Source organism: Herpailurus yagouaroundi, unplaced genomic scaffold, assembly GCF_014898765.1.
Source record: "Herpailurus yagouaroundi ecotype Mexico unplaced genomic scaffold, PumYag 184, whole genome shotgun sequence".
Lineage (NCBI taxonomy): Eukaryota > Metazoa > Chordata > Mammalia > Carnivora > Felidae > Herpailurus > Herpailurus yagouaroundi.
In genome coordinates, this window is record NW_024412415.1 from 16,450,557 (window position 1) to 16,477,444 (window position 26,888).

The window sequence follows — 26,888 nt, forward strand, 5'->3', positions numbered from 1 at the left end:
GTAGTCTACTAAGTGTGCAGTAGCATTAGGACTGAAAAAAACCATGTACACATCTTAATTAAAAAATTTTACTGCTAAAATATGCTAACCATTATTTGAGATTACAGGAAGATGTAATCTTTTTGCTGGTGGAGGGTCTTGCCTCACTGTTGATGACTACTGACTATTGATAATGGGTGGTTGCTAGGGGCGCCTGGGTGGCGCAGTTGGTTAAGCGTCCGACTTCAGCCAGGTCACGATCTCGCGGTCTGTGAGTTCGAGCCCCACGTCAGGCTCTGGGCTGATGGCTCAGAGCCTGGAGCCTGTTTCCGATTCTGTGTCTCCCTCTCTCTCTGCCCCTCCCCCGTTCATGCTCTGTCTCTCTCTGTCCCCAAAAAAATAAACATTGATAATGGGTGGTTGCTAAAGTTTGGGGTAGCTCTGACAATTTCTTAAAATAAGACGAGAATGAAGTTTGCCATATCATTTAACTCTTTCTTTCACAAATGATTGCTTTGTAGTATGTGATGCTGTTTAATAGCATTTTCCCCACCATAAAACTTCTTGCAAAATTTGGGTTAGTTTTCTCAAACCCTGCTGCTGCTTTATCAACTAAGTTTGTTATATTCTAAATTCTTTGTTGTCATTTCAGCAATCTTCACATCATCTTCACCAGTAGATTCCATTTTAAGGAACCACATTCTTTACTCATCCAAAAGAAGCAACTCTTCATCCATTCAAATTTTTTCATGAGATAGCCGCAATTTAGTCACATCTTCAGGCTCACTTGTAATTCTAGTTCTCTTGCTGTTTCCACCACATTTGCAATTAGTTTCACCACTTAAGTCTTAAAATCTTCAAAGTCATCCATGAGGGCTGAGATCAACTTCTTCCAAACTCCTGTTAAATGTTGAAATTTTGACATCCTTCCACAAATCACTAATGTTCTTAATTTCATGTAGAATGGTGTATCCTTGCCAAGAGGTTTTCAATGACCTTCCTAGTTAGTAGGAATCACTATCTATGCTGCTCTAGCCTCACAAAGTGAATTTCTTTAGTAAGACTTGAAAGTTACCATGACTTCTTGATCACTGGGCTGCAGAATGGAATGTTAACAGGCATGAAAACATTAATCTTTTTATACGTTCAGTCAAAACTCTGTTTACCAGGTACATTGTCAGTGAGCAGTAATATTTTAGAAGGAGTCTTTTTTCTGAATAGTAGGCCTCAATGTGTGCTTAAAATATTCAGTAAGTCATGTTGTAAACAGGTGTGCTATCATCCAGACTTTGTTTTTCCATCGATAGAGCACAGGCAGATTAGATTTAGCATAATTCTTAAGAGTCGTAGGATTTTCAGAACAGTCAATAAGCATTGGCTTCAGCTGAAAGTCACCAGCTGTATTAGCCCTTAATAAGAGTGTCAGCCTATCTTCTGAAGCCTTGAAGCCGGGCATTGACTTCTCCTCTCTAGCTTTGAAAGTCCTAGATGGCATCTTGTCCAGTAGAAGGTTGTTCCATCTATATTAATATCTTAGCTAATTTTTCTAGATAATTTGCTGAAGCTTCTACATTAGCACCTGCTGCCTTCACCTTGAACTTTTATGTTATGGAGACAGCTTCTTTCCTTAAATCTCATGACCCAACCTTTGCCAATATCAATTTTGTTTTTCCTGCAGCTTCCTCACCTCTCGTAGCCGTCATAGTGTTGAAGAGAATTAGGGCCTTGCTCTGAATTAGGCTTTGCTTATAGGAGTGTTGTGGTTGATTTGGTCTTAGGCTTTGCTTATAGGAGTGTTGTGGTTGATATGGTCTTCTGCCCAGACCACTAAACAACAGTAAGGCTGTTTCACATTCTTATTATTTGTATATTCACTGAACTAACACTTCAAAATTTTTTGAAGAGTTCCTTTGCATTTTCAACTTGGCTTTTTGATGTAAGGCCTAGCTTTTGGCCTAACTTAGCTTTTGATATGCCTTCCTCATTAAGCTTAATTGTGTATAGCTTTTGATTTAAAGTGATAGAAACGTGACTCTTTCTTTCACTTGAACATGTAAGAGGCCATTGCAGGGTTATTTATTCATTGATCTAATTTTGGTATTGTGTCTTGGGGAAAAGGAGAGGGAGAGAGATGGGAGAACAGCTGGTCCATAGAGCAGTCAGAACATCCACAACATTTACTAAGTTACATAGGTGTGGTTCGTGGCACCAGAAAACAATTAAAATAGTAACATCAAAGGTCAGTGGTCACAAATCACCATAATAAATATAATAATAATAAAAAGTTTGTGAAGTATTATAACAATTACCTAAATGTGACACAGAGACATGAAGTGAGCAGATGCTGTTGGAGGAATGGCACTAATAGCCTTGTTTGATTCACGGTTGCCAAAAACCTTTAATGTTTAAAAAACACAGTATCTGTGAAGTGAAATAAAGCGAAGTGCAGTAAAACAAGTTATGCCTGTAATCAGTCTGTTCACATTTTCTGTTCTCCTGAGTGAGTCTTAGAAGATTGGATGCTTCAAGGAATTTATCCTTTTTTCCTAGGTTGCCCAATTTGTTGGCATATAAGCTTTCATAATCTTTTTTTTAAGTTTGTTTATTTATTTTGAGAGTGAGAGAGAGAAAACAACATGGGCAGGGGGAGGGGCAGAGAGAAAGTGAGAGAGAGAATTCCAAGCAGGCTCCTTGCTGCCAACACACGGAACCCAACGTATGGGGCTTGATCTCATGAACTGCGAGATCACGACCTGAGCTGAAATCAAAGAGTTGGATGCTTAACCAGCTAAGCCATGCAGACTCTCCATAATTTTCCATAATCTTCTGTAATCTTTTGTATTTCTGTGGGGTCAAGTTGTTATTTCCTCTCCTTCATTTCTGATTTTGTTTATTTGAGTGCATTCTTGTTTTCTTGATGAGTCTGACTAAAGGTTTATCAGTTTTATTCATATCTTCAAAAAACCTGCTCTTGATTTCATTGATCTTTTCCATTATTCTTTTACTATTTCATTTATTTCTGATCTGTTTCCTTCTGCTGGTTTTGAGCTTTGTTCTAGCTTATTTAGGTGTAAGGTTAGATGTTTTTTTATTTGAGATTTTTCTTGTTTTTTGATGTGGGCCTATATCACTATAAACTTCCCTCTTGGAACTGTTTTTGCTGCATCCCAAAGATTTTGGACCATTGTGTTTTCATGTTCATTTGTTTCCATTTATTTTTTAATTTCCTCTTTGATTTCCTGGTTGATCGATTTGTTGTTTAGTTGCTCTATGTTTGTGTTCTTTCCAGATTTTTTTCTTGTAAATTGATTTTTAGTTTCATACTGTTACAGTTGGAAAAGATGCTTGATATAATTTCAGTCTTCCTAAATGTATTAAGACTTGTTTTGTGGCCTAACATGTGATCTGTCCTGGAGAAGATTTCGTGTACACTTGAAAAGAATATGTATTCTGTTGTTTTGAAATGGAATGTACTGTCTATGTCTGTTAGATCAATGTGATCTAATGTGTCCTTCAAAGCTACTATTTCCCTTGTTTATTTTCTGTCTGGATAATCTATCCATTCATGTAAGTATGGTTCAAGCCCCCTACTATCATTGTATTATGATCAATTTCTTCCTTTATGTCTTGTTAATATTTGCTCTACGTATTCAGGATGGGTGAATAATATAATATAAATATATATGATATAAATAAAGATAAATAAAATAAATAGGATGGGTGCATAGATATTTATAATTGTATCCTCTCATTAGGTTGATCCCTTTATCATCATATAATTCCCTTCCTTGTCTCTGTCTTTGTTTTAAAGTCTATTTTGTCTGATAAAACTATTGCTATCCCAGCTTTTTTTTTTTTATCCCTTCACTTTTTTTTTCCCCTATCCCTTCACTTTTCGTCTGTATTTGTCTTTAGGTCTAAAGTCTCTTGTAGGGAGCATATAGATGATTCTTATTTATTTATTTTTATTCATTCTGGCACACTGTGTATTTGATTGGAGCATTTAGTGCATTCATACTGAAAGTAATTATTGATAGGTATGTGCTTCTTGCCATTTTACGTTTTTCTGATAGTTTATGTAGCTCTTTTCTGTTTCTTTGTTCTTCTTTTGCTATCTTCCCTTGTTATTTGATGACTTTCTCTAACGTTTGTTTGGATTCCTTTCTCTATTTTTTGTGTATCTAGTACAATTTTTTGGGTTTTGTACCATTAGGTTCATATATAACACCTTAAATATATAGCAGTCACACACATTTTATATTTCTGGCACATTTTCCATTTTTATTTTTATATTTCTCCAACAATTGTAAACATACTTGAATTTACTACTTCCATCTTAATCTTCATAGTAGTTTTAGAATTGGTTGATCCCCTACCTTTACTATATTTGTTTTTACCAGTAAGATTTTTTCTTATAAAATTTTACTTCTAGTTATGGCCTTTTCTTTTCCAGTTAATGAAGTCCCTTTAACCTTCTATGTAAGCCTACTTTAGTGATAATGAACTCCTTTAACTTTTATCTGGGAAACTCTTTATCTCTCCTTTAATTCTGAATGATAACCTTAGTAGGTAGAGTATTATTGGTTGTAGGGTTTTTCCTTTCAGCAATTTGAATATATCGTGCAATTTGAATATATTCAATTCAGCAATTTGAATATATCCCTTCTGGCCTTCAGTTTCTGCTGAAAGATCAGCTGATAGCCTTATAGGGTTTCCCTTATAGGTGACTTTTTGCTTCTTTAAAAATTCCCTTTATCTTTAACCTTTGACATGTTAATTATTATGTTTTGGTGCACACCTCTTTGTTTCATCTTGTTTTGGGTTCTCTGCTTCCTGGACCTGGATTGTCTGTTTTCTTCTCTAGGTTAAGAAACTATTGGGAGAGGGGAAAGTGGGTGGTGGGCATTGAGGAAGGGCATCTGTTGGGATGAGCACTGGGTGTTGTATGGAAAACAATTTGACAATAAATTATATTTAATGTAAAAAAATAAAAATTAAAAAAAATTTTTTTTTAAAGTATTGTTATATTTTTTCAAATAAGTTTTCTTCCCCTTCTCCTTCTGGTATCCCCATAATGCAAATATTAGTACACTTGATGTTGTCGCAGTCATACCTTAAACTACCCTTTTTTGTTTAAAATATTTTTCTGTTGTTCAACTTGATTTCTACTACTCTGTCTTCCAGATCACTCATCTGTTCTTTTGTATCTTTTAATCTGCTGTTATTCCTTCTAGTATATTTTTCATTTCAGTTATTTTATTCTTCAGCTCTGAGTTGTTCTTTCTTATATTTTTGACCTCTTTATTAAAGTTGTTGTATGTTCATCCATTCTTCCAAGTTTGGTGAACATCATTATGACCATTACTTTGAACTCTTTATCAGATAGATTGCTTATCTCTGGTTCTTTTAATGAAGTTTCATTTTGCTCTTTTGAACATTTACCTCTGCCTCCTCATTTTGTTTGACTCTCTGTTTCTGTGTATTCTGATGCATCTCCCAGTTTTGAAGGAGTGGCCTTATGTAGAAGGTACCCTGTGGGGCCAAGATGCACAGTCTCCTCTGGGTCATCAGAAGCAGGCACTTCAGGGGTATCTCCTATGGGCTGTGTGTGCCCTGGTGTGAATGGCTCAGAGGCCTGATCACAATTGTTTAGAACTAACACCTTCCCCATCCCCAGCAGAACTTCTTGGGGGAGTGGGGGACTGCTGTTGTGGCTTAGGCTGCCCACCAGGTGTGGCTGAGTCTGAACTGCCTTGGATGGGTACCTGGCAAAGTATGTGTATTGGGTGGGGCTGACCCATAGGAGATCACCAGGTGGGGTGAATGGTGGCACATGGAGAGTATCAGAAGTGGTGCCTACCAGCATTTCTATTCCTGGAGAAAGTCCCTATAGATCCCTGCCCCTCCTGCACATACCCTAAAATTAGTTAATAAGTTTTCTTCACATATGGCCCCGGTGCTTTTCAAACTGTCGCCTCTCTGTTGGGTCTGAAAACAAGTGAATTTGTGGCTGGCCCTTTAAGAGCAGAGTCTCTGTGTCCTGTAGCTCTCTGGCTCTCCTGGAGATAAGCCCAATTGATTTTAATAGCCAGACATTGTGGGGGCTCATCCTTCCTATACAGGCCCCTTGGGTAAGGGTGCCTAATGTGGGACTTAAACCCCTCGATCCTCAGGGAGGACCTCTACATTTGTGATTATTCCTGCCATTTGTATATTGCTGCACAATGTATGTGGCTATTGGCTAGACTGTGTCTCTGCCCCTCCTACCTCTCTGAATGTGGCTTTTTATTTATATTTTTAGTTGTGAAAGAGCTGTTTCACTAGTATTCAGGTCATTCTCAGAGAGTTTGTCTGTATTTAGTTGTAATTTGGTGTGTCTGTGGAAGGAGGTGAGCTCAAGATCTTTCTACTCCACCATCTTGATCTCCTCTGCAGCAGGCATGTTTTAACAATAGTTACTTAAATGATTTTAAATAACCAGTGTATTACAATAAAAATGCAGCTTTTTTCTCTACATTTTACTCAAAGGAAGGTAAACTAATTCTCCCTGATTGTTTTTCCAAAAGATTTTTTATAGCATTTATTTTTATTTTTTTCGTATATATTTCAAGTGTTTCATATTTGAAATGGATGTCATTTGATTTGTACAATAGGCTATGAATAGAAAACTTAATCTTTTTTTATATCAAATGCGATGGTTTATTTCTTCATTTTTTTTTTTTAAAGGTCTTCTACTTTTAATATTTTGGACTAAATCTTAAGACTGAACAGTATGTGATTAATTTTTCTTAACATAAATTTAAGAAATTGAAAAAAAAAGCGTATGTTATTGTACTTCCTTTAAACTTAATCAACATGTTATTTGAACCATAATCCTTTTGTGACTGAGATATGTGCGATTTGTCTAACATATTCTGAGGATTTTCTATGTGAAAGACAACATGAAGGTTTACAGATATGATTAAGCTGTGAATTCTGTTTGATGTTTAGAAGGAGAAAGTTGTACAAAATTAGACAAAGTATAAGGCAGAATATAATTGCTCACCAGAGCACAGAGCAAGGAGAGAAATTTTGACAGGGTATCAGAGAGATCTTCATAGAGAGGCAGTATTTTTATCTGGGCTATGAGTTCAATAGGATTTGAGGATGAAAGAGACAAGTAGATTTTGTGACTAAAGGAACAAAGCATGCTCTGGAACCAGTGAGTAGTTTTGACGTGCTTGGACACAGCTCTCTGTTGGAGACAGGCAAATGTGAGAGTAGATAAGATTGGAAAGATGGGCAAGAGTCATCAAAAGATACTTGGATCAAATTGGAATTTTATCCTGTAGGCACAAGGAAAATTAAAGAATTTTAAAGGTGAAAGTAACATGATCATAGTTATGGTTTTAAAATTAGGGGGGAAATGGATCAAGTTGTTAAAATGTAGATGGAAACTTATTTTGGTTCCTTTCCATGGAACTTTGATTATCCTTATCCTTGTAGTGGTTCTTCACACTTCATTCTCAAATGTAGAAAAAAGACAATAGATTTTTAAAGTAAAGAGGTAAAAAGAGAAGTGAGGAGCAAAGGTATGATTTTTTCTTCACTAAAATCTTCCTATGGTATTATTTTCTAGTTGCAAAACATATAATTCATTTTGTAAGAATACCATGCAAGTTGTTATTGGCAGATATTCTTATTAGTTGTTATACTTGTTTCAGTAAATTTTACTCTCAAAAGAAATGATGTTAGGGTCATTTCTAACAATTTTGTAGAATTAATATGCTATTAAATTAAGGTAATAAACATTTAACACACTAATTCAGGAATTTAGATAGTTTATTAAACTCAATTTGTATTTAGTAACTTAACTGTTGTGAAAACTGTTATGGAATATTTTATTCATTCCTTCAACAGCATATTTATTTACTGTCTATCAGGCACAGTCTTTACTCTCCTGGAGCTTATATCTTAGGAGGGAAGAAAGATTTTAAACAAGTTCCACTAATTGGAAACAGTGTAGAGGATGGGGCGCCTGGGTGGCTTGTCGGTTAAGCATCCGACTTCGGCTCAGGTCATGATCTCACAGTCTGTGGGTTCGAGCCCCGCATCGGGCTCTGTGCTGACAGCTCAGAGCCTGGAGCCTGCTTCCGATTCTGTGTCTCCCTCTCTCTCTGGCCCTCCTCTGCCCATGTTCTGTCTCTCTCTGTCGCAAAAATAAATAAAAACATTAAAAAAAAATTAAAAAAAAAAGAAACAGTGCAGAGGAGATGTTGGCATGGACTTGGTTGGTGCTGATGGAGAGGGACAGAGGAAGAAAATCATCAGACTGCATAAGGGCAGGGGAGGACATATAGAACTCAGCTTTCTGGTTTGAGCTATGTTTGGATAGTGGTTACATCCATGAGATAAGGACAGTGTTAGTAGGGGGAATAGCATGTATTCAGTTTTGGCCATACTTGGTTTGTGGTGTATATGTGAAACGCTGACATGGAGATACTGAATAGGCAATTGGTTATGTGGAAATGGAACTTTAGGTATGTTTTAGGTGAACTCTTCCATTTCCATATACAGAACATATACAGAATATCATGGTGTATTGAAAGTATGGAGTCAAGTAGGAAGTAAGTGCCAAGTGCCTTTTAAGAAATCTTGACATAGGGTAATGTTATCAATAGATGTTCTGGCAAATGTTGTCTCCACAAAGGTGATGGTTCTTTTGTAACAACTTGATTTCAAAAACTGAGGTTACATTCCTGGATTTTGGCAAAAATATTCTTGGCTCTGTTTTTGTTAATATAGGTTGATCGTACTAAAAAACCAGCAGTCAAATTGCCTGAAGATCATAGAATAAAATCTGAAAATAAAGATCACGAGCAACAGTCTTCTCAGGATGGAAAAGTTGTTCCTGATCGCTCCACAAAGCCAGTATTTCCCCCTCCAACTGCCATGTTAACAGATGAAGAAAAAGCTCGTATTCATGCAGAAACTGCTCTTCTAATGGAGAAAAACAAACAAGAAAAAGAACTTCGAGAAAAGCAGCAAGAAGAACAGAAAGAGAAACTGAGGAGAGAAGAACAAGAACAAAAAGTCAGAAAGAAACAAGAAACTGAAGAAAGTGAAATCACCGAGAAACAACAAAAAGCAAAAGAAGAAATGGAAAGGAGAGAAAGTGAACAGGCCAAGAAAGAAGATAAGGAAACCTCAGCAAAGAGGGGCAGAGAAATAACAGGAATAAAAAGACAAAGTAAAAGTGAACATGAAACTACTGATGCTAAGAAATCTGCAGAAGATAGGGGTAAAAGGTGTCCCACCCCAGAACTGCAGAAAAAGTCAGTGGGAGATGGACCCCATGCCTCTGTGGCAGGAGATTCAAATTCAGGCAAGGTAAGCAGAAACAAACAGTACAAATTGCCAAGTAAGGGAAATAAAATGTTATATGTAAGAAGATGATACCACTAGCATTCTATAGATAAGGGCAGACCTTTTAAGTAATTTTCTAGTGGGTGATAGATTTATACTGATCTATCTACATTTACTCACCTACTCTTTTGGTTGGCTGGAAATGGAATTGCTTTTTTTGTCTATGAAATGCAATATGTGTTAGCAATTGAGATAACTAACTACATACTTCATTTTTATATGTGATATATGATCATCAGAAGACTAGAATGAAATATAATCTTCCTCTCAGGATAGAGGAGTTAGGTGCCAAATATGTATATGGTAGAGTTTCTATTTGTTTCATATATGTCCAAAATCAGTAACATCTAAATGGCCCAACATTTATCTTTGTGTATAAAGATTTTTTTGGTTACATCTTTGTCCTTTTGTTTATTGCTTCATCTAATCAGTAATATTGGCAATAATCCCATTAATGTTGCTTTTTTTCTGCCCTTGGCTATTCCCCAAAATTGATTCCCATAATTTTGAGGAAAATTTTTTGTTGTTATTCTTTTTTAACCTAATAATATCATATGTGCTTTTTATTTTTTTCCTCTATTATACAATTAACAATGCCTTTCCCTTTTGAACAATAAGTTTTTATAATAGCAGGAACAGTTATAGTCCTTTTTATATGCACATAAATAGAAATAACGTTCTTGGTAGTGTAGAAAATGACTTTGGATGGAAGACAAAATACTATATCTTTACAGAATGTCTACCTTTATGACTTTTGAAGCAGCAGTTCAGGCATATGGCAAAAATAACAATTTATATTAATGGCACACTCATTCAAGGAACACTTAATCTAGTAACCTTAACTACCAAAAATACAACTCTCATATAAAAACCTAAACACCTAAAGTTAGGGAAATGAAGCTCATGTACTAAAATGTTCTCACTTTATTTATGGGAGACTCAGAATTGTTGAGCTCTTCCAATTTTAATATTATTCATTAAATATTACTCAGTAGTAGTTACTATACGCCAAGGATTTTTCATACGTTATCTTATCCTTCTAATGATAAGCCCATGAGATATTTAATTTACAAATAAAATTGAAACTTGGAGGTTAAATAATTTGTCTAAGGGCCCATATTCAGTGAGATTCCAAAGCTACTTCCTTTCTGTCTTGCTTCACTTAGAGATAGGCAGTCATAAAGAACTGAAAGCATTCATATTTCTGGGGTCATTTACTATATAGGTGCCAAATAGCCCTGCAAATCTAAGTAGCCCCAAGAATATCACATTAGTTTTTGACATTTCCTGTGATATATAACACATTGAAAACAAGATTGTATTTATTATATGGTCCTTTTAAAAGTAGGTAACATATATAATTTATTCTAAATAAATTTTATTAAATTATCACAAAGATTTAGAAGTTTTTACTTAACTGTAATTTTTAAATGAACTATAAAATTAAAGTGAAAAAATTTTAAGTTTATTTATTTTTGAGAGAGAGAGAGAGAGCAGGGGAGGGGCAGAGAGGTGGCAGGGGAAGAGAGAGGATCCCAAGGATCCACTGACAGTGCAGAGCCTGACGTGGGGCTCAAGCTCAAACCGTGAGATCATGTACTGAGCTGAAATCAAGAGTCAGAAGCTTAACCAACTTAGCCACCCAGGTGTACCAAAGTGAATTTTTAAGGAACTCATGATAGGTTCCAAGAGGATATAAAATAGGTTTTGTACTTTTGAGTATTGTGTATGAAACTCCTGTTATCTCTTCATTCTCTTCAGGGTGTTCATTTTGGGAGAACATGACTACTTCGAAGGTAACATCACATGAGATTAAAATAAAAGGATAGTGTTCAAAAGAGGCTATGGTGACTATACACTGATGACCAGCATCATGTATTAGGAATCAGTGCTTGCTTTCCAATCCACTGTGATTTGCAGCCAACGGCCCCATTGATTCATCAGTTTCTTTTCTTCTTTACCGTTAGTGTCAGGAAATTCCACATGGGCTCTATCACCTTTAATTAAAAATATCTATACTTTGAGGGGCACCTGTGTGGCTCAGTCGGTTAAGAGACCAACTTTGACTCAGGTCATGATCTCATGGTTCATGGGTTTGAGCCCCGTGTCAGGCTCTGTGCTGACAGCCCAGATCCTGGAGCTGCTTTGGATTCTGTGTCTCCCTCTCTCTGCCTCTCCCCTGGTTGTGCTCAGTTTCTCTCTCTCTCAAAAATAAGTAAACGTTAAAAAATCTATATGTATATAAAAATATCTATACTTTGACAATAAAATTGAATAAACTTTGGGCGCCTGGGTAGCTCAGTCAATTAAGTGTCTGACTCTTGATTTCAGCTCAGGTCTTGATCTCAGGGTTGTGAGTTCAGGCCCCGCAGTGGGCTCTGTGTTGGGTGTGGATTCTACTCTTAAAAAAAATTTTTTTTTCTAAGAAACTTTCAGAAGTGTCATTTTTTTTCTTCTTTTATATTTCAGTCGGATGGATTTACTTGTATTAGCTAGTGGTTGATGGGTAAGTTTTTATGGGAGGAAAGTTAAAGTTTTCTTTCACTTCTAAAATTTTAATAATTTTTACAGCCTGTTAAGATTAAAGGACAACCAGAAAGTGGAATTCTAAAGACTGGAACTTTTAGAGAGAATACAGAAGATGCTGAAAGAAACAAAGTGAGTAGTAGTTCATTGCGTGGGGGGAAAACATGGATTATAACCACATGGTTGTCTTTACCATATTGTCATCCTCCATCTTAAGATCTACTTTCTGAGGAAATCTTTGCTATCTTTTATGCTGTTTTTTGTTTATTTTTACATATTGATCCATTTATATACTAAAGGGAATGAATAGATGTGGGGCACTGGGTGGCTCAGTCGGTTAAGCGTCTGACTCTGTTTCGGCTCAGGTCATGATCTAATGGTTTCGTGAGTTCGAGTTCCACATTGGGCTCTGTGCTAACAGTGTGGAGCCTGCTTGATATTTTCTCTCTCTCTCTCTCTCTCTTTTTTTCTTTCTTTCTCTACTCCTCCCCCGGTCATGCTGTCTCTGTTTCTCCCAAAATAAATAAATAAGACTTAAAAAAATTATTTTTAAATTTTAAAAAAAGGGAATAGATGTTTGTCTTCCTATTTAAAGTACAACAGTGTATTCTCATTTTATGAAATTAGAAAATAAATTAGAAAATACCTAGGCCTTACTACATGATCCAGCAATTCTACTTCTAGGTATATACCCACAAGAATTGAAAGCAGGACCTTACACACCTATGTTCATAGCAGTATTATTCACATAGCCAACTAGCCAAGAAATGTAAGCAACCCAAATATCCATTGACAGATGAATGTATAAACAAATGTGATATATACATACAATGGTGTATTATTTAGCCTTTTTAAAAAGGAAGGAAATTCTGACACATGCTACAACGTGGATGAATCTTCAGGACATTTTGCAAGTGAAATAAGTCAGTCACAAAGAGACAAATACTGTATGATTCCATTTATATAAGGTGGTTGCCAAGTAGATGGAAGTGAGTTGTTTAAATGGGTGCAGAGTTTTGAGTTTTGCAAGATGAAGAAAGTTCTTGAAATTGGTTCCACAACACCGAGAATATACTTAATGCCACTAACCTATACACTTAAAAATGGTTAAAATGACAAATCTTATTTTGTGTTACTTTATCACAATTTTTGAAATATTTAGGTCTTATATAAGACACCTTTGCTTTTGTTTTTATATAAGACACCTTTGCTTTTGTTTTTATTTAAGAGTTTTATTGAGGTAATATTTGCATACCATAAAATTCACGCATTTTTAGTGTACAGCTTAGTGGTTTCAGTTCAAAGGTGTGAAACAAGTATTTACTCAATCCATTTTAGAACATTTTCATCATACCAGAAAGATCTCAGTGCGCAATTATAGTCACTCTCTGTCCTTACCCTAAAGCCACAAGCAACCATGATCTACTCTGTCTTCATAGTTAGGTCTCTTCTGGACATACCGGATAAATGGAATCATGGGTGTGTGTGGGTGTGTGTGTGTGTACATACATATGGTCTCTTGCATTTGGCTTTTAACTAGTATAATTTTTTGAGATTCATCCATGTATCTGTAGTTTATTCCTTTGTATTTACTGAATAGGATTCCCTCATGTGGGTATACTACATTTTATTCATTCACCAGTTAATGGATATTTGGATTGCTTCTGCTTCTTTTGGGCTATTATGAATAATGCTGTTGTGAGCATTTGTACATAAGTCTTTGTGTGCAGACATGTTTCATTTCTTTTGGGTTGATACCTAGCAATGGAAATGTCTTTGTGTTTTTTGTTTTTTGTTTTTTGTTTTTTAAAGAAACTTAAAAAAAAAATCATCATTATAGGCTTGTGCATATACACATTCCTCTTCCCCTTGCTGTGGCAGTATTTGGACTTTGAGACAACATACAGAGTTATTCATTTTTAAACTTCATTTAAACAATATTAAGGGCAGCCAACACAGGTTTTTTGGGTTTTTGATACAAGTAGCTTAAGTTTGTGTATGGCAAAATTTAATTGATTTTTTTTTTTTTTTTTTTTTAAACCAGGCTCGAGAACCTTTGACAAGAGCACGAAGTGAAGAAATGGGGAGGATCGTACCAGGACTGCCTTCAGGCTGGGCCAAGGTAAAACTCAAAATTAGCACATAAATAAATAACATGGTCATGTGTTCTTTTTTATAAAGCTTTTTTTTTTTTTAATTTTTTTTTTTTCAACGTTTATTTATTTTTGGGACAGAGAGAGACAGAGCATGAACGGGGGAGGAGCAGAGAGAGAGGGAGACACAGAATCGGAAACAGGCTCCAGGCTCTGAGCCATCAGCCCAGAGCCTGATGCGGGGCTCGAACTCACGGACCGCGAGATCGTGACCTGGCTGAAGTCGGACGCTTAACCGACTGCGCCACCCAGGCACCCCTATAAAGCTTTTTTTGTTTATTCTATGTCTTCTCTAATGCAGAGTCAATTCTGTTTCTTCATGGTGGAGGACATAGCCCATTCCCCTAATTATAGCAGGATTGGATTTCTCAGTATAACCAATCTGAGATGCTGGCTACCATATATGAACATTTCTGGCCTTTGTCATTTAGAAGCAGTGTATTATTCTAATACCTAAAGTTCTTTGGAAGTTTAATCATAGAAGTGATTATGACCATCTTACTGAAATTATTATAATCCGAAAGTAAACTTAGCAATAGAATACCCTTGAGTGATTTTCTTTAGTTTGTAATGGTCATTGTTTTTTGACCTGTTTTGTTTTTGTTTTTGTTTCTTTTTTATCTAAGTTTCTTGACCCAATCACTGGAACTTTTCGTTATTATCATTCACCCACCAACACTGTTCATATGTATCCACCGGAAATGGCTCCTTCATCTGCACCTCCTGCCACCCCTCCAACTCATAAAGCCAAGCCACAGATTCCTGCTGAGCGGGATAGGGAACCGTCCAAACTGAAGCGTTCCTACTCCTCCCCAGATATAACCCAGGCCATTCAAGAGGAAGAGAAGAGGAAGCCAACAGTAACTCCAACAGTTAATCGGGAAAATAAGTAAGTTTATCCTAACTCTTAGAACTAGAATAATCTGCTATATTTGAAAAGTTCTACTCTAAACATTTCAGCTTATTAAGATCAGGAAGTCAGAAATTTCTGAGGGTGGCTGTTCTAGCCATTGTTACGTAGCACAGAGGAAAAGTGAATGGATTAAATTCCTTGGTTCTTATCCCAAGTGCTAACTTAAATTTATCAGGAAGGTTATCATAATCCGTATTAATGTAGGTATAAAAGACTATATATTATTATATTTTAGGGCAGCATGATATAGACTACCTAGAAGTTTTTCATAAATCTCCATGGTCCCTAAATCTCTCTTTGAGGACCATAATCTGTAGGACTGATGAGTTTGTTTTGTTGCAGCTCTCAAATTCCAAACTTTTTTTTTTAACTCAGCCGAATACTGTGGGAGTAAAGTTAAATAGTGTTAAAATAACAAGTATTGTGGTATCAGTTCCTAATCCTTATTCTGTTTCCTTTTTTTTCATTGCATTTCTGCTATTCTCTTTATAAGTAGTTATCAGTAGGTTCAATTAAGTTTCCCAAATCAATATCTCTGTTTAGATGTTTTCCTGGTGTGATCCCTCTAATGCTCCTGGTTTATGATTGATAGGATTGTGAGGAGATAATTATCAAATCTGCTTATTGTAATCTTTACTTTTTGGGGCAGGGGGATAGATGGAGATATAAATAAATGGGTTTATGTTAGGACTGACTATTAAAACTGGTAAAATTTAATTCTTTTTTGAATCATCATTGGGGATTGTTTTTGTTTTGGTTTTAAAGATTTTTTTTGAGAGAGAGGGAACATGACCATATGCATACAAGTTAGGGAGAGGCAGAGAGAGAATCCTAAACAGGCTCCACACTGTCAGCACAGAGCCTGACGTGCAGTTCAATCCCACAAACTGAGATCATGACCTGAGCCAAAACCATGAGTTGGACCTTAACCGAATGAGCCACCTGGGTGCCCCTCATTTTAAATTTAAATAGCCACCTGCGGCTAGTGTCTACCACATTTGTCAGCATATCTCTACACTTCAGGTAATAGTACCCAAATAATCCCTGCCTCTTTTGAGATTATTCCACTGTAAGATATTCTTTATTCTTTGTTTGGTGTCCTGGTTGAGTTCAACATTTGGTAATGCTGAACTTCCTAGGATTACTTAAAGGAATTTGAAAGAGCCTTCTCTACTAGAAGTCTCTGCCTGTTGATGAGAATCCAGGGACTCTATCTCTGGGTGTAAGAACAATAGACCCCCCCCATAAGAGGTTAAGGTACTGTCATGGGAGGGTCACAAAATACAACCAGTGTTACCTAGATAGTAAGTGTCCTGTAAGACCCAGTACCTTTTGGCTTATTAACTCTTTCCAAGATTACTGTGTACTGTGATACCAGTGGTGGAGTTTACTGCCATTTGTAATATGAACCTTAATTTTAGATGCCATGCATTTTAAGACATTATGTACACTTTTTCTTCCTCAGGCCAACGTGCTACCCTAAAGCTGAGATCACAAGGCTTTCTGCTTCTCAGATTCGGAACCTCAATCCTGTTTTTGGAGGATCTGGACCAGCTCTCACTGGACTTCGTAATTTAGGAAATACTTGCTATATGAACTCAATACTGCAGTGCCTATGTAATGCTCCACATTTGGCCGATTATTTCAACCGAAACTGTTACCAGGACGATATTAACAGGTAAAGAAATTTCATACTTTTTGCAATATAATATTAGAAGGACGATCTAACTACACTTTCTTACCACCCAGCTCCAGAGAGAAGTCAAATTAGGAAGGGGGGAAAATATCTTTAAGAAAAATGTGAGAGTGCTCGCTTCGGCAGCACATATACTAAAATTGGAACAATACAGAGAATCATGGCCCCTGCGCAAAGATATGTGAGAAAAGCCCCCTCTAATTGGTAAAGGACAGATAGGCAAAGGCAGAACCTCATATAAACTGGAGCCTGTTGAGGAGAAGGAGACAGTACAGGATTTGCAGCCCAAAAGAAGCAAGTTGGCGAGGTATAATCAAAGTAAGAATCAGATGAATATTTGATAATAAACCTGTGATTAAATAAACATTTTAGTGTTGGATTACAGATACGAAGAGTTTAATGTTGACCTCAAGAACCTGCTGTACCTTGACCTTTTAAAACTTCCTTTATTGCTGTTTTCTAATTTTATTTGCAAAGGTCAAATTTGTTGGGGCATAAAGGTGAAGTGGCTGAAGAGTTTGGCATAATTATGAAAGCCCTGTGGACAGGACAGTACAGGTATATCAGTCCAAAAGACTTTAAAATCACCATTGGGAAGATCAATGACCAGTTTGCAGGATATAGCCAGCAAGATTCACAAGAACTGCTTCTGTTCCTAATGGATGGACTCCATGAAGATCTAAATAAAGTAAGAAATTTGATTTTTCTAAGTTGTAAAGGCTCTTTAAGGTTGCTCAACACTGTGATCATTTTTGTAGCAATTTAAAATTATAGTTGGGGTGCCCAGGTGGCTCAGTCAATTGAGCATCTGACTCTTGGTTTTGGCTCAGGTCATGATCTCATGGTCGTGAGTTCAAGCCCCGCATTGGGCTCTGCGCTGACAGTGCAGAGCCTGCTTGGGATTCTGTTTCTGCCCCTCCCCTGCTTGCTCTCTCCGTCTCTCTCTCTCTGTCTCAGTCTCTCTCTCTCCCTCAAAAAGTAAATTAAAAAAAATTAAAATTAAAAAGTAAATTTAAAAAACTAAAAATTAAATTAAAATAAAAAAAATTAAAAATAGAATTATCTTATGATCCAGTAATTCCAATACTGTGTCTTTACTCAAAGAAAATGAAAACACTAATTCAAAACGATATATGCACTTCTATGTTGATTGCAGCATTATTTACAATAGCCAAGGTATGGAGGCAACCCAAATGTCCATCCATGGGTGAATGGATTTTTTAAAATGCGGTGTACACACACACACACACACACACACACACACACACACTAGAATGTGTGACACACTAGAATGTCACTCAGCCAGGGCGCCTGAGTGGCCCAGTCAGTTAAGCATTGACTCTTGGTTTCAGCTTAAGTCATGATCTCACAGCCGTTAGATCGAGCCCTATGTCAGGCTCTGCACTGGGTGTGGAGGCTGCTTAAAATTCTCTCTTCCTCTTCCCCTCTCCCTGCCTTGAGTGCACATGTGCTCCCCCTCTCAAAAATTAAATAAGTAACATGTTAAAAAAAAATAAAATTATAGTTGGTGATTGTTCAGTAGTAGTTTATTCAAATCTAGTGACTTTGTACTAAGGTCAGAAACTATAAAACAAATATATCTGATATGTCTAATATTTGAAAAGAAGTATATACAATTTTTTTATATTTGCTTACTAAAATGTACGTTGTGAGAAATTGTAAATGTTGAAATAGTTGTTAGAGATACTCTGTGACCACATGTATGTGAAAGTGAAATCATAAATTTTTTTTTAAGTTTATTCATTTATTTTGAGAGAGAGCATGCACATGTGCTTGAGTGGGAGAGAGGCAGAGAAAGAGGAAGAGAATCCCAAGCAGGCTCCACACTGTAGCACAGAGCCCCACACAGAGCCCGACATGGGGCTCACGAACCATGAGATCATGACCTGAGCTGAAGTCAGTTTTTTAACTGAGCCACCCAGGTGCCCCAAACATAAATTTTACAAAAGATTAGCTGTAGAGAGCTTGAACATCTTTATTATTGTATATTTATATATTTTGTATATGTTTTATCAGTTTTATAGTTTTTTCTAAAATAAGAATTACCTCATGTAACCAAAGGATTCATGTGAAAAGTTGAGACATGTATGTCTCTAATACGTTTGGGATCCCTGTTACCATTGAACATACATACATACACACGGACATACATGTGTATGTATAAATACGTGTTTTGTGTGGATATATGTGTGAATATATATAGGATATGTGTACATCCATCCACAAGCCTAGGACAACAGCTTGCAGCGGTGTATGGGATGTCTTCTCTTTTCAAAACCAGAATTTCAACTTAAAAACAGTTAATAAAATATACTTTTATTTAAAGTTTTTATTTGAATTGCAGTTAACATTCATTGTAATATTAGTTTCAGGTGTACAGTAAAGTGATTCAGTATTTCCATACGTCACTCATTCAACACCCAGTGACAAGTCCACTCCTTAATCCCCATCACCTAAAAAAAAAATGTATTTTATTAATTTCTGTTTAGTAAAATAAGTCATACCCTTCTGATAAAGTGGGATTTTGGGGGAGGATTTTTGGCTGGAATTTTTATTTTTTTTTTTACCTCTGAGTGAGATTAGAACTCCTTTATGAAAGAAACCAGAAATGTTTCTAAATCTGCAAAGTGTATTCAATATATTCTTTTAGTTTTCTATTTAAATGATGACTTTGAGATATTGATATAAATTTTAATATTATTTCCAGGCTGATAATCGGAAGAGACATAAAGAAGAAAATAATGATCACCTTGATGACTTTAAAGCTGCAGAGCATGCTTGGCAGAAACATAAGCAGCTCAATGAATCTATTATTGTTGCACTTTTTCAGGGTCAGTTCAAATCCACAGTACAGTGCCTCACCTGTCACAAAAAGTCTAGGACATTTGAGGCCTTCATGTATTTGTCTCTACCATTAGCTTCTACAAGTAAATGTACATTACAGGTAAGTTTGAGAGAAAATGATTTGCTGAATAAATGCTGTTTCTATGCATACAAAGATGGACTTTATTCAGCAGAGTCTGTACTTTGCCCCTATAAATGTTTTGTAGGTAAAACTCCTACATAAATTTTGTTTTAATTATGTTTATGTGTATTAGAAAATTTAAAAAAAAATTTAAATTACTCTTTCAGAATTCAGGGCACCTGGCTGGTTCAGTTGGTTAAGCGTCCAACTCTTGATTTCAGCTCAGGTTATAATCTCACAGTTTGTGATTTTGAGCCCCATGTCAGGCTCTGTGCTGACACTGTGGAGTCTGCTTGGGATTCTCTCTCTCTCCCTCTCTCTGTCCCCTCACCCACTTGCACACTCTCTCTCCAAATAAATTAACTTACAAAATTTAAAAAACATTCTAGGGCATGTGGATGGCTCAGTCGGTTAAGCATCTGACTTCAGCTCAGGTCTTGATCTTGCAGTTCATGAGTTCAAGCCCTGCATCGGACTATGTGCTGACTGCATAGAGCCTGCTTGGGATTCTCTCTCCCTCTCTCTCTCTCTCTGCCCTTCCCCCACTCACACTTCCTCTCTCTCAAAATAAATAAACTTAAAAAAAAAAAATTTAAATACTTTTCAGAATCGATAAATGTTTTTAAAGTTTGTATTTTGAAGAAATAAAACTTCTATTTTAAAAGTTAATTTGAAAATTGCATATTGACTTTAATTAGAATTTGCTCTATGTGGGGATCAGATAAATAGCCTGTTTTCTACCCAGTAACAGTGTGATTTAGCTAGCTTGTTGATACCTTTAGTGTTAGCTCCCTTGAGAATGTCATTTCTTCCAGTAAGACTTCCTGAGGCACCAGGCAGAGGTGGCTCCTGTGTGCATTCAGGATGCACAGTCCTGCTTCCCTCTGTCATGGGCAGTGCCCACCAATCCCTGCACTGATTACTGTTGGCTCTCCCCTCTGGGCTCCCCACTAGGTCGTAAACTTTATGACAGAACTATTTTCTGCTAGTTACCTGTTGTGTCCTTCATACCTGGCAGAATAACTTACTGAATTAGATGCTCAATGATACTGTGTTGAAGAAACAAATTAGTGAGTAACTACTACTTGTTTTTGCCTCCAGGACTGCCTTAGATTATTTTCCAAAGAAGAAAAGCTCACAGACAACAACAGGTTTTACTGCAGTCATTGCAGAACTCGACGGGACTCTCTAAAAAAGATAGAGATCTGGAAGTTGCCACCTGTGCTTTTAGTGCATCTGAAACGGTAAAAAACATATTTTTCTGCAGTTTAGATGAAGGAAGTCTTAAGTGGTACTTCATTCTAAGTCATTTTATTGCATTGCCTGCTAAGGATGTATTACAAAGGAAGATTATCTGGTTAGGGAAACAAGGCAGAAATGAGGAGACTCCAGTTCCTTACTTTAGTGTTTGCAAGAACAGCAAAATGACAACACGGTGCTTTCAGGTCATTTATTGCATTTCAAATATAAAATATTACATCATAAAAAATCCAAGTGAAAATGTATAAAATCACACAGCATAACTCTAATACAAATGATAAGTCAATAAAATTTATTGTAAACTAAGAAAAGATTTAATCCTGTGCTGAAAATGAGAATGCAGTTTTTTTTTTTTTTTCAACGTTTTTATTTATTTTTGGGACAGAGAGAGACATAGCATGAACGGGGAAGGGGCAGAGAGAGGGGGAGACACAGAATCGGAAACAGGCTCCAGGCTCTGAGCCATCAGCCCAGAGCCTGACCCGGGGCTCGAACTCACGGAGTGCGAGATCGTGACCTGGCTGAAGTCGGACGCTTAACCGACTGCGCCACCCAGGCGCCCCTGAGAATGCAGTTTTAAAGAGAAGATGTTAAGGATGCCATTGCTGGGTGCAGATATTTTTGTCCACATTTTTCTAGCCTGTGAAAAAGGTCTGGCCCTATAATAGATGGGATAATAGCAAGAGAGTTGTAAAATCTGTCCCAGATGTTGTCTTTTGATTCTTTTATCTTTATGGAATCCATTCATGGAGTGATAACTATGAATCATTATTTTCAAAAACTTTTTAAAAGGAGGTTTCATCTTTTTATTGAGAGCTGTAATTTTTGTCTCAAACGAAGCATTTCTATTTTAATTGTTTCATTTTGTATTATTGGAAGTTCTTAGGCAATTACTTTTGTTAGTTTCTATATTGACGTGTTCAGATTCCTCACATAAATTTTCTACCAGAAGCTTGTTCCATCAGTTTTTCTCTTCTTGAGGATTGTGGAGGTACAGATAAACATTCTATAAATGATTACACATATGTTAAGATTTCTAGTGCTGTGTATTAATTCTTTGGAGAATACAGGTATCTAAAAATATAAATGGTTCAGAATTCAGTTTTTGAAAACTAATTCTGAAATAATCTTATCGCACCAACCAAAGTACCAGTATTTTGGTGTTTAAAGGAGTAGAGTATGTCAGGATAATGGAATGCCATTACAATTCTCCCCTGCTATCCAAAAGTAGAGTGTTCCTGTGAAACCTTTCATAAGCCAAAATGGTGTAAAGCAAAGCAGTTATCATTAATTTATATAGAAAATCTTTCAGTATTCCCAGACCCCCAAAATAACCTTCTCTTAGACTTTTCTAATACCTTAGGACACATCTTGCAAAACAGATGCACAAAACAGATCAAGATAAAACACAGGTACGGGCAGACAATTCAAAGCTGTGGCAGCTTGACACTGAGTATTCTGGGAAGGAACATGGTGATGCCACTTTACCTACTCAGCAGGGTGCCTGCTGCCTCCAGCAGCCTACTGCAAACAAACGCTGCCCGGTGCTGCTTTCCCCTTTTCACCTTTTTTCTTAAAAGCAGAAACCTTCTTTGGATTTCTTTCAGGTAGCTAAAACAGGTACTCATGGAAGTCTTGTAAAAATGAAGTGGTGTAACACCAGCTTTTGAAAAGCAGGGGATACCTGTGTAGTCTGTGTGCTTATGATTTCCAGCTTCAGTTTCCCCAAAAGTACAGTCTTAACAGCTAGAGCAGCTCTCCTTAGTCTTTCCTCTGTACTCGTATGGTAGTTAGCATTATAAACCTGGGTCTTCATAACTTTTTACCTTTGCAGAAGACTCATTGAACAGTTGTCGCTGGCCTAGGGGTCAAGGGACCCAGGTGTGGCTCTGTCTCCACCACCTTAGCTGTTTGACTGAGGGCAGGTCATTTCATATCTGCTCATACCTTCGTTTTCTCATTTGTAAAGTGGAAATGAAGCCAAATGTCTTTCCAGGTCCCTCCACCATTGAAATTCTGAGTGTGTTTGAAATGGATTTTCTGGTCTCACTATAAATCTAGAACATTAATGAATGAATTCAAGTCTTTCCAGTGTTTTTGGTCTCTCAGTTTAATTGCTATCCTGTTTCACTCTACAGTTTTTCCTACGATGGCAGGTGGAAGCAGAAACTACAGACCTCTGTGGATTTCCCATTAGAGAATCTTGACTTGTCACAGTATGTTATTGGTCCAAAGAACAATTTGAAGAAATATAATTTGTTTTCTGTTTCAGTAAGTATCTTGTTGGAACTAAATCCTTTCTCTTTTTCTAAGCAAACTATAAAAATAAGAGTTTCATGTGGTTCCTTAACCTCCTAGGAAAATAACATAAAGCTTTGAAGTATTTAAAATAGGACAATAATTTCAGTTTGAACTGATTTTCTATCTTTTTGGCACAGAATCACTATGGTGGGCTGGATGGAGGCCACTACACTGCCTATTGTAAAAATGCAGCAAGACAGCGGTGGTTTAAATTTGATGATCATGAAGTTTCTGATATCTCCGTTTCTTCTGTGAAGTCTTCGGCAGCTTATATCCTCTTTTATACTTCATTGGGACCACGAGCAACTGATGTAGCCACATAAGGAGAAGTAGGTTCTAAGCTAGTTATCTTTTAAGAAGCTGAGCAACACAACTCTTGACATTCTTATAAAGATACTGGATAAATACAGCTGGCCATTGAGAGGAATTCTAAGACCGTGGGAGCTGTGTTACTATCACCATATATTTTAGGTCAGTGCCATTATCGAAAAACTGACTAATAACATTTAACGAGTATTGCAGTTAAGCACTCCTTACAGGTACCATTTATTTCAAAACCTTTTATAGTTTGCTCCAAAGTTAAAATAATTAGCTAAGCATTATTCTTCTCCTGGTCTAAAAACCATTATATCCTTTCTTTTCCTTTTCACTGTTATGGCCTTTTCACATTTCTAAATCCCAGCTTGATCTATGAATACTCTAGAATGATCTAAAGCAGATAGGAATGTATGTGTATATATTTATTGCACACTTGCACATCAAATCAATGTACATAGTATAATAACGTGGTCCTTGTGTGAAGCCTAGAACTCAGAGGACTGTTTGTTTTTCCTTTTTCTTTTGGCCTATTCTGAGTAACTGCAGTGCTTTCTTAGGGAAATGACAGGGCAAAGCTATTTTTTTGTTGGCTTTGGGCTGTATTTGTGCACTAAATCTTTATTCTAAAAAATAAATGGAAACTTTTCTTTAATTTTTTAAAATGAGAATTTTCATTTACACCTACATTAAAATCTTAATGAGAAAAATAATTTAAAACCCTGTAAGTGTTCTGTCTTTATTTTTTTATCAAACCATTTTATATATACACACACTTTATCCTATGTGACTTAAAATTTAGTTCACTTATCCTGTTGTATTAGGACTTGATTTTACTCTTCCTTCAACTTGACCCAGAACTGTATAAAGCACTTATTTAGAATTCTCAAGAGTTGGGAATCAGGATTAAAATTAAAAGGGATAGGGATCAGGAATGACTACAGAATAAACTGCATTAAGAACCACATCTTTGCCAAGTGATGTATTAAAAGAGAGGAGCTGAGAATGTATTATTTACCTCACAAGACTCAGGTGCTATAGATGAAGTCAGTAAAAACTCCCCATATAAAAATATGATTCTAGAAGTTGCTTCTGAAAGATGCCACTATGAGTAAAGATGAGTCTTGAATCGTGAGGTTGGCATCTTTTCATATTCTGCAGTTGGTCTAAGAATCTTAGAGTTCTTGGCTAAATTATCAGATCAATGAAATATTTCCAAATCATAAGGTCACAGAGCCACTTGAACAAAACTTACTTTGTTTAGCTCCATGAAGTATCTTTGGAGAATACTTTGTTGCATATATATAATTGAGGTATTTTAGGTTTAAAAATATCCATCCTAATAGACATTGAATTTTGAAACCTGAAATTAATACATACTTTGCTGTGCTTTGCAGGGCCCCATCCATTAGCATTTCGTCATGCTGCCTTTTTCTGGAGGCCAGGACCTCTCTTCTCTGCTAGAGGCTTATCATATAAAAAAGTGCATAATACAGTAGAAAGAGTGAAAATTATGTTGGATGTAAGTAAATTGCAAGAGTTTAATGACAAAGCAAACCTGAAGTACCAGTTTCTGATTGCTTGTTTTGCAGTTTTCAGTTCTGCAGTTTTGCACCATTTTCCTAGCTCTTGCATTTTTTTATAGGTATAGAAAAGGGCTGGCAACTGTAGAACAGGAGATAGGCCGTAGCAGTTTGCACTGAAGTATCTGGAATCTCACTGACTCGTGTGTCATCAAAGCTATACCAGGCCTGGGTCACTGAGTTCTTGCAGAAAGCAGTGTAGTGGCCACCGTCCAGATCACCAAAGTGGTTCTAGGGGAAGAATGAATGTCAGACTTAATATTCCCAAGCAGATAACTCTACTGGAACAAAAAAAGGTATAGCCAAGAAATATTTTTCACAATTGTCCCTTACACTAAATTAAAAGGAGAAGGTAATGTTGTTAAATGATAGATATGGCCTGACTGCTACAATATTTTTCATCCATTGAACTGCTTATACATTGGGCCTATCGACTAAAGAATCTATGAATGAAATAGTTTAGTATTTGGCAGCATCTAATATTTATGACTGAATACTGAGCATCTACTATACATAGACTATTAAACGTTAAAGGAGTTGGGGCACCTGGGTGGCTCAGTCGGTTAAGCATCCAACTTCAGCTCAGGTCATGATCTCACGGTTCGTGAGTTCAAGTCCCGCATCGGGCTCTGTGCTGACAGCTCAGAGCCTGGAGCCTGCTTCAGATTCGGTGTCTCCCTCTCTCTCTGCCCTTCCCCTGCTCACACTCTGTCTCTCTCAAAAATAAACATTAATTAAAATTTTTAAAAACATTGAAGATTTTAAAATAAGATAGTCCTCTTTCCTAAATGAGCCTACAGTTTAATTTTAAAGATAGGAAAAAGGACATTTAACATTGGGACAAGACAGTTAACTGCATATTGCTCCTACACAATTTGAGGGGTTATGCGACAACAACCCCCTCGGTCATGTAGCATCCAGAAAAGAACCTATTCCATTCTCTTTTCTCTGTCTTTTCTAACCCCGTAAAGGAATGTTTGAAACCGGCACTGGAGAACCTCACTTTGGTGTGGACTGTGAGGAAGAATGCATTTCATATTTTTGTATGGTTGAAAAAATATTTTGTGACCTGAACATTATATGCATCTCAAATTACAGCAAGTTTCATGGGAACACAGCTATGCTCATTCGTTTTATATCTTTTAGTAGCTGCCTTCACACAACAATAGTAAAGCTGAATAGTTGCAGTAGAAACTGCTGGCCAACAAAGCCTAAAATATTTACTGTCTGGCCTTTTACAGAATAAGTTTGCTGACCCCTGGTATAGAGGGCAGAAGATGGTCAATTATAGTCATTTAGTAGTCAGTATAGAATTGATAGTGAGTTCAGCTCTAATACTACACAATGGCTTTAAGGTGTATTTAACCTTCCTGAGCTTTAATTTCCCCATCTATTAAAATGGGGTAATAAAATATGTCTTGTCTTACATAGCAGTTATCAGATGTCTTTGAAATTACGGAAGTAGCACATAGGAGATACTTACTAAATATTCCCTTAGACCTTCATCTTCCCTACCTCTCACTTTACATGTTACAGAAATATCCCAAAGTTGACATTTAAAAGATCCAAGCTCTAGTTCTGGTCCTTGCCCTGTGACCTTATTTGGGGGGCTATTTTGAGAATTGAGGGGTGCTTGGCAAAAGGAAAGAACTGTATTCTGTTTCTGGATAGATGTGCTTTCATTCAGGCTGTACAGGACACCCACATATAGAATGTTCTTGAACATTCTAAAAAATGACCATGAACATAATACACAGTGCTATAAGCTTAA

The 26,888-nt window shown here is 36.6% G+C and overlaps 2 protein-coding genes and 1 pseudogene across 3 annotated transcripts in view; 2 read left to right on the forward strand and 1 right to left on the reverse strand.

Moving 5' to 3' along the window:
* Positions 1-24,189, forward strand: part of USP8 (ubiquitin specific peptidase 8) — an 81,409-nt gene extending 57,220 nt beyond the window's left edge. Inside the window, exons 11-20 of the mRNA XM_040492673.1 lie at positions 8,764-9,348; positions 11,956-12,042; positions 13,955-14,032; positions 14,690-14,952; positions 16,442-16,654; positions 17,150-17,360; positions 19,401-19,637; positions 20,760-20,902; positions 23,057-23,189; positions 23,357-24,189. Of these exons, the coding sequence (XP_040348607.1) occupies positions 8,764-9,348; positions 11,956-12,042; positions 13,955-14,032; positions 14,690-14,952; positions 16,442-16,654; positions 17,150-17,360; positions 19,401-19,637; positions 20,760-20,902; positions 23,057-23,189; positions 23,357-23,542 (2,136 nt within the window). The 3' untranslated portion in view covers positions 23,543-24,189. The remainder of the gene's footprint in view (positions 1-8,763; positions 9,349-11,955; positions 12,043-13,954; positions 14,033-14,689; positions 14,953-16,441; positions 16,655-17,149; positions 17,361-19,400; positions 19,638-20,759; positions 20,903-23,056; positions 23,190-23,356) is intronic.
* Positions 16,783-16,875, forward strand: LOC121042132 (uncharacterized; annotated as a pseudogene).
* Positions 24,190-25,045: 856 nt separating the features above from the next.
* Positions 25,046-26,888, reverse strand: part of USP50 (ubiquitin specific peptidase 50) — a 40,394-nt gene continuing 38,551 nt past the window's right edge. For both annotated transcript variants that reach the window (XM_040492675.1, XM_040492674.1), the window contains exon 6: positions 25,046-25,348. In XM_040492675.1, the coding sequence (XP_040348609.1) occupies positions 25,291-25,348 (58 nt within the window). In that variant the 3' untranslated portion in view covers positions 25,046-25,290. The remainder of the gene's footprint in view (positions 25,349-26,888) is intronic.